The sequence below is a fragment of the Chanos chanos genome, chromosome 9, assembly GCF_902362185.1.
Source record: "Chanos chanos chromosome 9, fChaCha1.1, whole genome shotgun sequence".
Lineage (NCBI taxonomy): Eukaryota > Metazoa > Chordata > Actinopteri > Gonorynchiformes > Chanidae > Chanos > Chanos chanos.
This window is the reverse complement of record NC_044503.1, coordinates 24,062,240-24,076,761: the sequence shown is the minus strand read 5'-3', so window position 1 is coordinate 24,076,761 and position 14,522 is coordinate 24,062,240. Positions and strand designations below refer to the sequence as shown.

Sequence of the window (14,522 nt, the reverse complement as noted above, 5' to 3'; positions counted from 1 at the left end):
CAGCAGGGAAAAATGTTTAGTGGTAGAAAATATAAGTGGTACGCCTAAAAAAAGATAGATTTTCTACATAAGGACTCCATTCGAGATATTAATTTAAAAAAAAATCTAATCTAAGCAACACCGGAACACAACAGAGATGCTAATGAATAATGTTACTAATCAGAAAATGATTATACAGCCTTTGTAGGTCATTATGCAATAATGTCACAGCTGTAGAAAAATAACACAGATGGACATTAGCATATTCTGCATGCAGGTACTGTAGAGTACTAGAGCCATACTATGGTTTTTAATATGAGATCATGTCTGTCTGCCAACTCAAACTGCATCAGCGTAACCTTTCTCTGGACAAGTAATATTCGCAGAGATTTTCGGATGAATCTATTTTTTTTTCTGTATATATTTTGTCAGTTGACAACTCTGTAAAGTCAATACTCCCTCAGCAGCACATGAATAAGTTGTGTTTGCTGGTATCTCCACTCTTTTTTTTTTTTTTTACTTGCATAAACCATTACATATTTGAAAAATCTATTTTTGTCATTCTGACAGAGGTCTAATGAGGTATTCTCACAGCAGCTGGGCTGTCTGCTCTTCAGCTCAGTAGTTGCTACTACTTGGTTTACTGTGCTGGATTGTCATGTGTTAGACAGAGCTGTTAGCAAGGCCTTCAGTTCTCCTTCATGATTCTCCTTTATCATTCTGTGATTGCAACGACACTACATGTAAATATACACACTCACAAAAACTGTTGACTCAGAAACTGAATTTTGTACTGGGAGAGAGTTCAAAGAGACAGTACTATATCCTTATCCATGACAATGAAAATAAAACACTTTCAAAACAAAACAAACTTTGGGTGAGTGTTTATTAAAAAAAAGAAAGAAAACGAAGTATGTGTTTTTCTATATCATTGTAATCTGTGCTACGTGACTCATTCATCAGCGTAACTGAGTGAAACAGAGGAATGTATACCCAGCTATCCGAAGCTTAACTGTGTATTGTATCGCCGAGTTGCCTTAGGCATAAATCACTTTCGTACTGTTTACCAAGTCTTTAGCGGGCATTTTCCATTAATCTTTGCGTTTATGTTGAATGAATGTTTCACTTAAACTACACCCCTCAAGACACACTCTTATATTTGCACCTTTCACTCATATGAAAAGCACATTGATGGATTTTGAATAAGTTTTTTTTATGGCTGTCAAGTAACTTGTGCCGCCCAAATGTCATTAATAAAATGTGAGTGCACTGAGAGTAGCATCATGTGGCCTGGCCGTGTGCCCTTAAATAAAAGGAAAGGGCACGGACAAAGCCCGGACAGCACCAGGTAAAAACTCAGACACCAACTCAGAGGAGCAGGTGAGTACTTTCTTCCTTTCCTATTTCAGCCATTAGAAAATGTTTAGAACATCTAGTCTAGAATGTGACTGAATTTTTAAAATTACATTCCAGAATCCCATTTTCATTTATAGGACAGCCTCATAGAGACAGATTAAATTTATAATTAGATTACCTACGACATTCTAATTACTGAACAAAGAACAAAAATTGGGAAGACGGACACCTAAAAATTAAATTAAAGTTAATAATGCCAAAATGATACTGATAATTAAAGGATTTTTACATTTTTAATTTCTCAGCTGATGATTTCACAGTTCTCTTAACGGTCAGGCAATATCGTCATTCCCTTATGCACGGCCTGAGGTAAAGGTCTCAAGGTGTTTCAGATGCGTTTTCTGCCATTCACACTTGTCCCTTGTGGTATTCCAGAGCAGGATCTGAAACACAATGCTCGTGCTGATCATGTGCATCCTGAGCCTGGCTCAGATGAGTACTACCTGCAGCGTGGTGAGTTTCAGTTTCAGCACAACACAAACTGTGGTTGCTCCAGAAACCCTGTGTGCAGGGAAGGAGAACATATTCCCTTTGGGTTGCCTGGGGGTTTCTAATCGTAATTAAAGATATCAGAGGTGATTTCTTATTTATTTAATGATAAGTTCATAATCTATTGCTTGATAATGCATGCTCTGCTCATTTTGGGATGAAGGTCTGTTTGCCATTAACTGCATGAAGAAGTGTAAACAAGGCAATGTTCCAGAACATAGCTTTTCCAATACACAGAATGTTTGCTGGTGTTAGATTAACTCAGAAAGTGTTTATATTATCCTGTGCGTGTATATGTATGTGTGTGTGTGCACGCGCTCGCGCGTGTGTGTTTGTGTGTGTGACAGTACAAACATTCTCAAAGTTAATTTAACACTGAAGAAGTTGCGTTGTGTGTAGAGCCATTGTTTCATGGCTATATTCTATTCTATGTAACAGTATCCTCATAATGAGAAACGATTTAAAAATCTCTCTTTTTTGTCTCTCTAATGGCAACCACAGCCAGGTAAGACCGTTATTATTACTATTAGTAGTAGCAGTAGTAGTCATAGTAGTAGTAGTAGTAGTAGTAGTTGTATTGTTGTTGTTGTTAGTATGTTGATTTCTGTCATGACACACATGTAAATAAAATGAATTATGAGGTGATCATATTGTTGTGTATATTGTGTCTATGCAGAGCTGTGTCCTACTCAGGCCTCCATACAGCAGGAGATATTGGACGTGCACAATAACTTCAGACGCTCAGTGGTGCCGACAGCCAGTAATATGCTAAAGATGGTAATCTGCTCGTTCATGTTTACTGTCGGTCGCTCGGTAATCTGCCCGTCTATGTTTGCAGTCGGTTGCCCTGTAAACTTTAATCAGTCTCACCAACTATGTTAGCACAAGGACTGAAGGGAATAGAATTTGTATGTGTTGTAGACAAGGATGTTTCACTAGGTTCTCTGATTGGACCAGCATGTGCCAGTCAAAGCAGTGAGTTTATTTTACATTTTGGAGAAGGCACCTAACTGAGTCTGATATGAACTGTATTAATCTGTACATTCATAGCCAGTAAATATATTCTATATGTGACTACACAAGATAGTCATAACAACATTATAGCAAATCTTACATGGTGCTTTCTTATGAGTGTTACTGTTACCAGTATTAAAATCAGGCTGTACCTTACTGATAATCATAACAGGGTTATTCTCCATGTATGACAGTTTTAAGGGCCACATAGATTAAGTAATGTTTTCAGTATTTGACCTGAGTCTTCAGTCAGTTTCCAGGGCTGAACCAGCCATAGTCTCTTTGGATCTGTCTGACTGGTGTGTGTCTCGTCTGTAGAACTGGAGTGTGGCGGCGGCAGAATCTGCACAGAAATGGGTCGATAACTGTAACATGACTCACGGCCCGCCTAGCACCCGCATGATTGGAAGTATGCTAATGCTAATTTCCTTTAGTTTTTCCCTTCTTCTTCTTCTTCTTCTTCATCTTCTTCTTCTTCTTCATCCTCCGTTGTGACTGGACAAAAGACTTATCGATGAATGATCTAAAAATGACAACGTTAATAAGGGAACCACTAAGATGCACAAGTGTCTCCATGGAGCGTTACCATAGCAACACAAAATGAACGTAACATCCCAGATTAATTCTGTTTTATCATCTGCATCCTAGCATCCTTTTGATAAGTTTTGGCATCAATGGCCTTCATTTCTTTGATATGTCGCCAAAAAATGAATGAAAACCGATATGAATCAGCATTCAGAATGTCACCCCAAGGTACTGTTACCATTTAACTGTAATGTGTCTTTGTTTGTTTGTTTGTTTGTTTGTTTGAATAATAAACAGCATATGAATGTGGTGAGAACCTGTTCAAAGGCTCAAGCCCTGTGTCTTGGACGACCGTCATTACAGCTTGGCACAGTGAAGTCACCAATTACAAATATGCCTATGGATCCATCAATGGAAAAGCGATTGGACATTACACTCAGGTGATTACTCCCCATTGTGGAATGAAAAATATATATGCATTTTGTACCTCTGTCTTGCTTAAAATGTTAAAGATATAAGATAATCTATTTTAGAGAGCCTATTTTTTTTTTTTTTTTACCAGTCTTTAACTGAAGGTGATATTTTTGGCGTTTTGTGAGGTACAAGGGTATAGACAGATTCCATGAGTTCATCCAGGTATGAAGAAGCAAAGCCAAAAAAGCGGATCTGACGTGAGGAGTAAATTTGTGTGTGTATTTAACTGCAGGTGGTGTGGTATAGCTCTTATGAGGTCGGTTGTGGAGTGGCCCAGTGTGGAAGCTCATACTTCTATGCCTGCCATTACTACAGAGCGTAAGGTTTCTCACACACACACACAAACAGGTGCACCCATGCGTGTGCACATACGCACGCACGCGCACAGACATGCACAGACACACACACGTGCACACACACACACAAACAAAAAAACAGGTGCACCCATGCGTGCGCGCACGCACACACACGCACACACATGCATGCATGCGCACAGACATTCACAGACACACACACACAGTACAGTGTGTTAATGTGGATTATTTGTGGGAGGAAGATATGACACATCAAACTGAAACAAAAACAAAACCTTTTTTTTTTAACAGAGGAAATTTCAGAGGAGTTCCACCATACTCACTGGGAACCCCATGCTCTGCCTGTCCAAACGCGTGTGAAGATAACCTTTGCAGTGAGTTTATTTCCCTTTTGCATTTATTAAAGATTAAATCTAACATATTTCATACTTGAAGAATGGATTTTTTTTCTTTATTGACTTCTAATGGACTTTGGAACTATTTTCATTCTAGCCAATCCTTGCCCATACATCAACAAATACATCAACTGCCCTTCCTTGAAAGACGAGGCAACTTGTGACAACTACTATGTGAAAACCTGGTGTCCAGCCTTGTGTCAGTGTGACACAGAGATTATTCCTATTGCTCGTAAATGATCCCATCGTTGACATTAATTACGTGGATTTGCCCTCAAGTTACTAATAGTTGTTGTAAATCAGTATCCTTTGGCTGTATCTTTCCTGGTGAAAACTGTAAACAAACATGCTTATGCTCTATCTTTAAACATTTAGTTACATGCACCAAGTTCTCTTGCCTTCTTATTGCAAGTCCCTCACTGATGGTGATGATTGTTCTATTGAACTGTTAAAAATGGGATATCAAAGAGGAGTGATGTGTTTATGATACATGTACTGTGAATAAGAAAGGGGGGGGGGGGGGAGGAAAAACTTTCTCCACAGGAGTATTACTCAGTTAATTCAAACAACAAGGTGGTGACTTTATTAAAGCAAACAATATCGGACAAAGATGTGTTTATGACAAATGAAAGAGACAAACTCTCCTGATCTCACTCCAGGAAATGTTTAATGTTACAAACCACATCCAAACTCCACATTTAAGAAGATGGCATCTGTGACAATGACTTACTGACTGACTGAATGAATGAATGAATGAATGACTTTGGTGGACTATAAATGGACAGCATATATGCTTTCTGGGTTACTATGGATTTTTATATATCTCACACTATTATCTGGAGGGCTTTCTCATCCCACTCAACGCTGTTCTTGAGACATACACTTGGAGTACATTCCTAAAAACATTGGCCATTTTCGGACATAAGAGGTCCGAAGAAAATTTCATGCAAATACCAAAGAGGAGATGGCATATAAAACCTTCATACACCGTAGTTTATGAGTGGACCGTTGGTATAGAACATAACGAATATCAAACCGTAAAATTATACACCACAGTCATGACAACAGCAGATGGCACTGTTACACAATAGAACAATACAAAAAGCTCTCACTATGCAAGAGTACATTTACTCTTGCTTTCGTTTGACGGATTCTGGCCTTACATGCTCACATTAAATCAACTAAATTCTCGCGGGCTTGTACATGGCCTGAAGCTAATGTGCTCATTTATTAGATAGTTTTTTTTAGATTACAGGCGTACGGATTATATGCAATGTGACGTCCAACGCTTAAATATTGTTGTTTTTCAAAATCATTCAAGTCCCAGGTCATTAATGTTTATCGGGAAGTTGCCAACCCCTTCATAAAGTGCCCGCGTGGATGGCCATAGGTTGTTGGGCTTGGTTGTTGCATGCGAGAGTCAAGTCACAAACTCATTTGAGAAGGGCGGACCATAAAATTTCTATGGGATGGACTATCGCTTTAAACGAATGGGAACTTTGAAGCAGACATTAACGAATGTTTGTCTGCAGACGAGGAGTACATAGTGATGACCTTTTTGTGATGAACAGAGAGAACAAGTAACGTTATGCTGTTTCCACAGCAGTGATCCTCGAGCGCGTCGTCGATTTTGTTTTAACAGTTAAGATTTGGAGCCAGTTCAGCTGTGATGATTCGAAAATAGTATTCGGTCTTTAGGTGTACATTTGTGGATATGAAATTAAGCTAAGTGGTATCAAACGTCAAGCGGCCGTTGTTAACTTTGTGTCGTTTTCTTTCTCATCAAGAGTTGGCTAATTTTAACGTTAAACGTGTCGTTGATTAGCTTCACTTTATCAGTATTTGCTTAGCACAGTTCTTACCACGCTAGAGAAGTATGTAACTAAGTTAACCACATGCTAGTCTGTGATGAGGTCTCGTCGAGCAGTCCTCTTAACTGTCTAAAAAATGTGGGGTGCTGAGACAGATTTGTGTGAACGTCAGCAGTCACTATGATATTTAAATTGTAGTTTATCTTCAAGTGCTTGTCATTATTCAGAAAGCATAGCGAGTTGCGATTTTGACACGATATCGAAAAGGAAACTAAATTGTACCGCAAAATGGTTTAGCCGCGTTATTAAGCACCGATTTTGTATTCACAGACAAATAATCTTCCGTTGTTAATTTATGAGCCAGATAACAAACTCATAGCAACTGATGAGAACTAGTAAGAAAGCTAGCTGGCCAGCTAACACGTTCGCATTTTAACCCACCACTGAAACGACTAACGTTCACGTACTACTGTTTACCTACAAATGCTCGTGAAGATAATCTCTTAATTTGTCTATGTCATTAGTGTAGTATTGGACGACCAGTGAGGATATTCGAAAGAAAATAGTTTCATTTTTATTTTGAGTGAATTCAGCAGATGGCAGTATCAACGACTTTTCCTGAATGTGATGCTGAACAATAAGGGTCGCAACAGTAGAATATTCTGCATGGAGTCAATTTACGCTCATCTTTCTAGCCTGATGCCGCTTCCGAAAAAATACGGTCGAGATGTAGCCAATTCAAGGTGGCTAATATTTTATCGCTGATGTCAGTTCAAAGGGTTGTATTGCGCAATACTTGAATCGATATTAGCTAACTACAGTACTGCCAAAGAGGTCTGTGTGTGTATAGTGCTCATGGCGGAGTTTTTAGAAAACTGCGGGTTACCATCACCGAGTCCTGTGGAGAAAACAGCCGTATCTAGTGATGAAAAAGACGGCAAGTCGCAGAGCGAAGTGTCGGTATCAAACGGAGACTGTGGGCTATCAACAGACATGGTCGGTTCCAGTGTACCTGACAACCAGGGACTCGAATCGTCCAACGTATCTGCCGTTGTGGACGCTAAGTCTGGATTACCTCGCAGGACTAGTATAATCAAGGTAAATAACAATGTGACAAAATGTTTGTTAATTTGCTTAAGCCAGTTATGAAGATAGCTTTTCGGAGGCAACCAATGTGCTTCCGTGAGCGTGTTTTTGGAGTATTTCGGCATATATTCGGGGTGGTTACTAACCTCGCCCTGATGTATTACACGAACATATGGCCCAGCATAAACACAGCAAAATGCAAGCGGCCGTCCACAGGTTTAAAAGCTTCCTTAGTAATAGCCACGAAGTCCAGTTTATTAACTGTCAGCCTAGCCATGGACCAAGGTGAATTTCTAGATTTATGCACGCAATGGTACAAACAACTGTCAATGTAACGAGTTTCGCAGTATCTTCACATGTTGCAGATATTTTATGAGGAGTTGTACGCTAATTTTTGAATCCCACCACATCAGAGTAGATTCTAAAATGAATTTCAGGTCACTGATACTGTGATACCAAAAATGTAAAGCCATACCACACCGTTAGTCCATTACAACATCTATTATACTGTGAATTGAAGGTCAGATACAGTGGTATTATCTGCATATTACAAAGGCTTTATTACATAGTGTATGTGATTTAGGATTATCATTAGACCTAACTGTTACCTTTGCAACTATCTGTATTATTTGACCAAATAATAGTTTTATGTCATAATAGGGTGCTTTTTTCTTTCTTTTTGAAACCAGAGGGCTAGTTAGTTACATGTGCATTGGTTCATGCATGATTTTAGGATTTTTTTCTTCTATGCATTAACGTCACGTGTCGGCTCCTTTGAGAAACTCCGAGGTGGCACAGATACCATAGATCAAAGATTACGCTTTGTTTTATGTCCACATAACTGTTTAAATGATTAGTGATGAATGTCATCATTCTTAAGCTGCGTATTCAGAGTAAACCAAAAAAAAAATTCAGCCCACGTGATCTCTCAGCGATGTATGTTTTTTTATAGTCCATGAAAGCCCTTAGCTGACATTATGGGCTTTGGGTTCAGTCTCATGTTGCGTGGCGTGTGCTGTTGGGAAATTTTTTGACAGTTTAACTTCAGCAAGAGACAAAGCCGGAAACATTACTCGACTTCCCCATACTGAAAGTGCGGTTACAAACAGACAAACTAAAAAAGCCATTTTCTCATGTTTATGTCAGATCATTGTCATATGTGACAATAGATTGGCCTCATAAATGCCATTTGATTTGATGTGTCAGTACACGATTATGACATTAGAACCATAGGGCTTGGAATCCCCCATTTAATATGCGGTGTCAATACAGAGAAGCTAGGTGTTCTTGTGTCTGCTGCTGACATTCAGGGTTTCCTGTTGAGAGGCCTTGTACATCTAGGTTTTTTGGGGCACAGCTGTCAGAACGCTGTCACATTATTGGAAGGACTGCAAGACTAAGCCAAGCCAAACCGCCTCCCCATCACCACCACCACCCCAGTCCTGTGCACTGTGTTAACATAAGGCTATATGCTGATCGTTAGATTCTCTAAAGAGGAAGCATACCATGATTTTCACACCATAAGCTGCATCACTCTGTGATGGATATGTTCATAAATTAGAGCCGCTCTTTTAGGTTCTTTCATCTCTGTGATTTCCTGTGTCAGAATCATCGAAAACAACAGATAAGCTTCCAGAGAAATGACCCATAAGGTCATGTCACCGAGGTCTTATCCAGCAAAGGACGCTTAGAGACCTGTATTGAGCTCGTAGACAGTGAACGTGAAAATAATGAGAGAATTAAATTATTTTTCCTTGGCAGACAGGATGTTTTCTTGGCTCCCTGAAGGTGCTGAACTCTGAGATGTTTCTCTGCCTGGAGATTGATGGGGGGTAATATTGATGTTTCTGTCTTGTAAACTGCCCGGAAAGATCTAACTAATCATTTCGCCTCACAAGAACCTGGCTTACTGAAAAAAGCAGCTTGGCATGCAGAACCCCCCCCCCCCCCCCCCCCCACCCCAATTTACTGTCTCAGCTTGCTTTCTCTAGAGTGTTTCTCTCCCGTCAAACTCGTGTTAGTCTTATTACTACTACCCACTAAGTTCTCAAGCCTGGGAGTGACACAGTAGATCATTGTCAGTTTCACTTTATGCCTCTAAAAGAAATAAGGCCTGTTTCAAAGACATGTGCTTCTCACTCGAGTTACTGCGATATGACACACAAAGACCGTTTGCTGCTGTCACACCTGAAACTGTTAAAGCCCCAGAGGACACGTGGCATGGGTGCCATTCGCTGTGTATGAGACTGAAAAGTGGTCCGAGCTTTGCCCGCTTCACGACAACGGTGATGACGTTTTAAAAAGGTTCATCCGGTCTGAACCGCATTCTGGTCTTTTCAGTGTTAGTCTTCTAGAAACGGGGATTCCTCCCTGCTCTCATTTCTTTCATCTCCGCTCAGATCACTTTGCCTACGTTCGCTCAAAGTCGACTTCCAAAAAGCGTGGAAATTCACAACAAACACCTTGAGACTTTTTACAAGTGCAAAAAAACAAAGAAAGAAAAGAGCATTTAAACTGTTGTCATTATTTGTCTTTTTCTCTTTTTCCAATACGAATTTCCTGTATGAGATATGAATAAGCATATCTGCCTAATAAACGTTGTATTAAAGACATTGAGGTACTTAAGATATTTGCCTAAGCTACCAAGCCTTTCACTGACATGCGCCAGGTTTGATCCTGTTGGTATGGCATTTACAAGCTTATTACAATACACCCTAGGTCTACCAGGACAAATCCTTTTAGGGTAGGGTATCCTTAAGCTATTTCTGAACAAAGGAATGAACCTGCACAGAATAATAATTAAAGTCAGACAGCTTAACAATAAACAATAACAACAACAAGAAACGTGCCACCATAGTGTCACATCAGGAACTAATAATTTGTAAAAATGAAAAGGGGCAAGGCTTTCATGATTGTCAGGTAGTTCTGACTGAAGAAAGCGTTGTCTGACTTTCGCTTGTGCTGTCATCGGAGGATGTGGTCACAACATCGGAGGGCACGTCTGTGTGTTTTTCATCCACCCTGAGCTGTCACTGAACATACTGCACAATGTGTGTCCTTAAAACACAGAGCCTGTGAGGAGGGGTGGGGGGAGGGGGGGTGTCTAAGAAAACGGATTCATGGAAAATTGACTGTCAGAGAGAGTGAGAAACCTGCACTATAATGGGTTCACATAGGGCTATCTGTATGTGCTCAGTTAAGAATTAAGAAAAAATAACAGACGGGGTAAATTCCTTTTTGTGAGGCTGTGTGAGTTATGGGAGTATTTTCTCCTACCATAAGGTTTTGCCTGGTCAGTATGAAATAAGCTAAGCAGTGGTGGACCCTTAGGGTAGTACTGAGCAGCAGCACCACAGACAGCCGCAGCAGAACTCGGCTGGTCTAGGTGGCTGATTGCAGGTGCTGTTCAAGCCGAACCCATGGCGAATTTGTAAATTCACTCATTCAACTCTTTCATAATCAGATGAAACAAAAACCTTCTTTGTTCTTAAAACTAAGCCTAGCCTAATTGTAATCTCCCGTTAGTTGTCAAAACTTCAGTTCCAGTCTGCAGTCATGTTGTCATCGTAGTATTTCAGGTTTGTTTGTTTTGTTTTTTTTCCCTCTGTCCTTAAATAACCACTTATTTACCAATACAGCCCACAGACCGTGGTGTTTGTTACCCAAGTGTATTCTGCTGAATAACGTTGAGCTGTGGTTGGTCTTGTCCTTGGTTTGGCAAACATTGGGTTTGTAAGTGTTTCAACACCACAATTAAGCTAACATCCGGCTGAAGAGCCAACGCCGTTATAGAGCACCATTACCAGTGGCCTGCCTGAGAGCATGCAGTGTTTAGTTAATCGATGTTTGATACCTCGTCATATTTCAGTAATTTATTCTGGGTTTCATGATTACTGGAGAACACATGGCAAATTCTTGGGCACATTTGTACATGAGAGAAAAGTCTTTTTTGGAAGCCACATTAAAGAATAGTTAAGTTGTGTCCTAAAATCCAAGTTCTCATTGCAGCTCAGTAGCCGATTCGGTTGATGGGTTTTTGGGCTGGGGCACTTTGGAGCACTAGCATTGCCTGTTAAATGAAGTGTTGAAGCTGGGAACACTGACCTCCTAAGTAGGGTGTCACAGAGGGGCTGCTGTCAAGGTTTGGAAGTATTGGCGGACCAAAAGCAAATTAGCATTGATGGCAAAAAGACCTCGCGAAACGGTTGCTAAAGTTCTGAGACAACATAGTGAAACCAGTCTGCTGGTATTTAGGTCAGATAAATTTGTTTTTCCCGTCCTGAAGACGAAAACCTTTACTTGCGTTGACAGAATGACTATGGTTGGCCTTTGTAGACAGTTGTATTGTAATTTAATTGCCCTGAATCTCTGTTCTGTGTTACGCTCAATGTAAGTTATCATCACTTGTCATTGACTGTTTTCTTGATTAAACATAGTTTTTGTCCCTGTTCCCAGGCTTTGCTTTAGACACATCTGCAGGCTCAGTAACAGGCCCGGAGCGTGGCCTAGTCGTCGCATTGGGACCCCTTTTACATTTCTTCAAGCCAGCGCATTATGTTTGCGTCTCAGGAAGCCTAAGCACAGATTTTAGATAGCCTTCTATTCATTAAGTAAACTTTCTCCTTTATCTCCAGTACGGTGAATTAAATTTCTCCATTTTTATTTGAGCCTTTGTTGTTTAAAACCACCACAGTGTTTCAGAGGTCAGTTAATTCGTGTCCTATCGATTTTACCCGTGGTAATGGCCTCGCATTAGTGGGTTGCCATCAGTGTGTGTGAACGGGATGGAGATTTCATCGAACAACCCCCCCCCACCTCTTTGCCTTCAGCGTCATCTAGTGCCCGTCATCGACCTTGGGCGTTCGTTGTCTAACGTGGTGCCGTAATCACAATAACATGCTTTTGGGATTTGGGAACCTCCTGATAGAAAGCCAGATGTAATTTAATTTCTTCCGCCAACTTGAGTAGGATGAACCCACAGACCAGAATGTTCTGTCTGATTGCGGGTGCTGAAGCAGGCCTGCTTTGTTAAATTACTTTTTTTTTTTTCTCCCTCCCCCCTCTCCATCTATCCTCTCATCAACCTGAGAGGGATTGGCTATGTGTAAAATGCCTTTCCATATGGATCTAAACTTGAAATTTTAAATCTCGTTCGGATTTTTTTTCTTGCTTTGCATTCGAACGGTTTGTCTCCTTGTCCACTGGACTGGGTTAAGGATGCGTTTGGATGGAACTCAGTAAGTAGAGATAGAATTAAAATGTCAGACAAAGGCATATAAAATATGTTTATGCCTCCCCTCCTCCCTTTGCTTAATCTCACTCTGTCTTCATCCCTCTCTCTCATTCCCTGTCTCTCAATTTCCCCCAAAGACTTTCTCTTTCTCTCTCTCTTCCTCTTTCTCTCACACAACACACACACACACACACACACTCAAACCCACACACACACACACTCACACACAGACATACACTTACGCACACACAATTGTCAAGAAAGTCTTGGAGGTTTGGTGACCACTGTGTTGTCATGTTCAGCCCAAAACTCTCAGTCTCCTGCTAAATGCCAGTATAAAAGTATCACATCCTTTACTGACTATTTCCACTGAATCATTTGCTCTTTTTTTCCTCCATGGGGCTTTTGTGAAGTCCTGAAGTCCAGTGCTAAACATGTGAGACCTTTCTCTCAAACATGTCTAAAGGTCCTTGTGCACGATGGGTAACTGCAGGTCTGTCTTCTCAAAGTTCATTTTGTTATGAAAAAAAAAGGCAATTATAACTCAGCTTGAATAAAACCTGCACTGCCTACGGCAGTCAGTCTAGAGTTTCACAGATCATTTTCCTTTGCCTTAATGCACAAAAACATTCTTTTTTAGGGGAAAAAAAAAGTTTGTGACTTGGTTGGAAGAGGTTAGGAAGTAGGTTATCCCCACGGTACATATTAAAATAATTAAACACTGAACCAGTGTTCATTTGACATGCCCGGACAGTGCTCTAGTGAATCACACACAAAGATAGACACGTCTTTCTGTTTGAAGCCCAAAGTTTAATCAGACATGTGAGTAAGCATACATGTACTGCGCATTTAATCTTACTAATACTCTCAGGTGCCCTAAGACAATTCTCTGAGGTTGGGTTTGTGTTTAAACTGAAAACGAGTTGCCGCTCGCCTTTCAGAAGAACTCCGGTTTAAATGCATATGTTCTAGTACCGTTTCCCAAGATTAATTACCTTGGAGGAGGTCTTCTGCCACAGAGCTTAATATAAAACAGCGTTTTAGGTTCTGTTTGACCACCGTTTTACGATCAGACAAGTGGAAGTAGCCTAACCGACGTTAATAAGATTATCAGCCAGCTCTACTTTATACTGCTCTGTTCCTTACTAAAACAAAAGGAGGAAGAAAAAGGGAATCTGCATATGTAATTACTGCTCCAGTAATGAACTGTTAACTTTTACCCCTTCATGACCTTCTGTGTTATAGGCAGAGTTCAGATCAGAGCCTTGGTAAATAAATATTCATAATTTAAGAGAGGTGGCAGTTAGTATTAACATTAAAGTGTCATAACAGAGAATTACAACCATTAGCATGTACCATAATATTACCTGTTGTTAATTCTTGCGTTAAAGCTGGAGAAAGCAAATTGAGAAAGGTGAAACTAGGAAGGTTAAAAAGAAACAGATACTGGTATTAGAGATGAATGGAAAGGCAATGAAATACTGTGGTGTTTTTTTTTGGGGGGGGGGGGGGGGTAATGATCTTGTAAAATAGAAACAGAAGCAGAGCGTGGTTATATTTAAATTACTGGTTGATTGCGATTGTAATTTGACCTCTATGTACACCGTTTTGATACTGACCGTCTGTGACGCGTTCCATCTGTGATTGGTGCCTTTCGTTATTGGTGATGACTTACCCATTCATCTCATTACTTTTAAAACGTGTGTGTGTGTGTGAGAGGGAGAGAGGCGGAAAGGCTTTGTGTTTTTATTCCTTTTTTCATTCATTTTTATTCATTCATTCATGT

General features: G+C 40.2%; 2 protein-coding genes across 2 annotated transcripts in view; both read left to right on the top strand.

Annotated features, from left to right (window-relative positions):
• Positions 1-1,788: 1,788 nt before the first annotated feature.
• Positions 1,789-4,846, top strand: LOC115821496 (cysteine-rich venom protein). The gene is made up of 8 exons (XM_030785317.1): positions 1,789-1,848; positions 2,386-2,389; positions 2,561-2,661; positions 3,217-3,307; positions 3,721-3,863; positions 4,130-4,215; positions 4,503-4,585; positions 4,704-4,846. The coding sequence occupies exons 1-8, from the start codon at positions 1,789-1,791 to the stop codon at positions 4,844-4,846; spliced, it is 711 nt and encodes a 236-aa protein (XP_030641177.1).
• Positions 4,847-6,957: 2,111 nt separating this feature from the next.
• plcl2 (phospholipase C like 2) overlaps positions 6,958-14,522 on the top strand; it is a 31,994-nt gene continuing 24,429 nt past the window's right edge. The window contains exon 1 of the mRNA XM_030784107.1: positions 6,958-7,515. Coding sequence (XP_030639967.1) covers positions 7,273-7,515 — 243 coding nt within the window. The 5' untranslated portion in view covers positions 6,958-7,272. The remainder of the gene's footprint in view (positions 7,516-14,522) is intronic.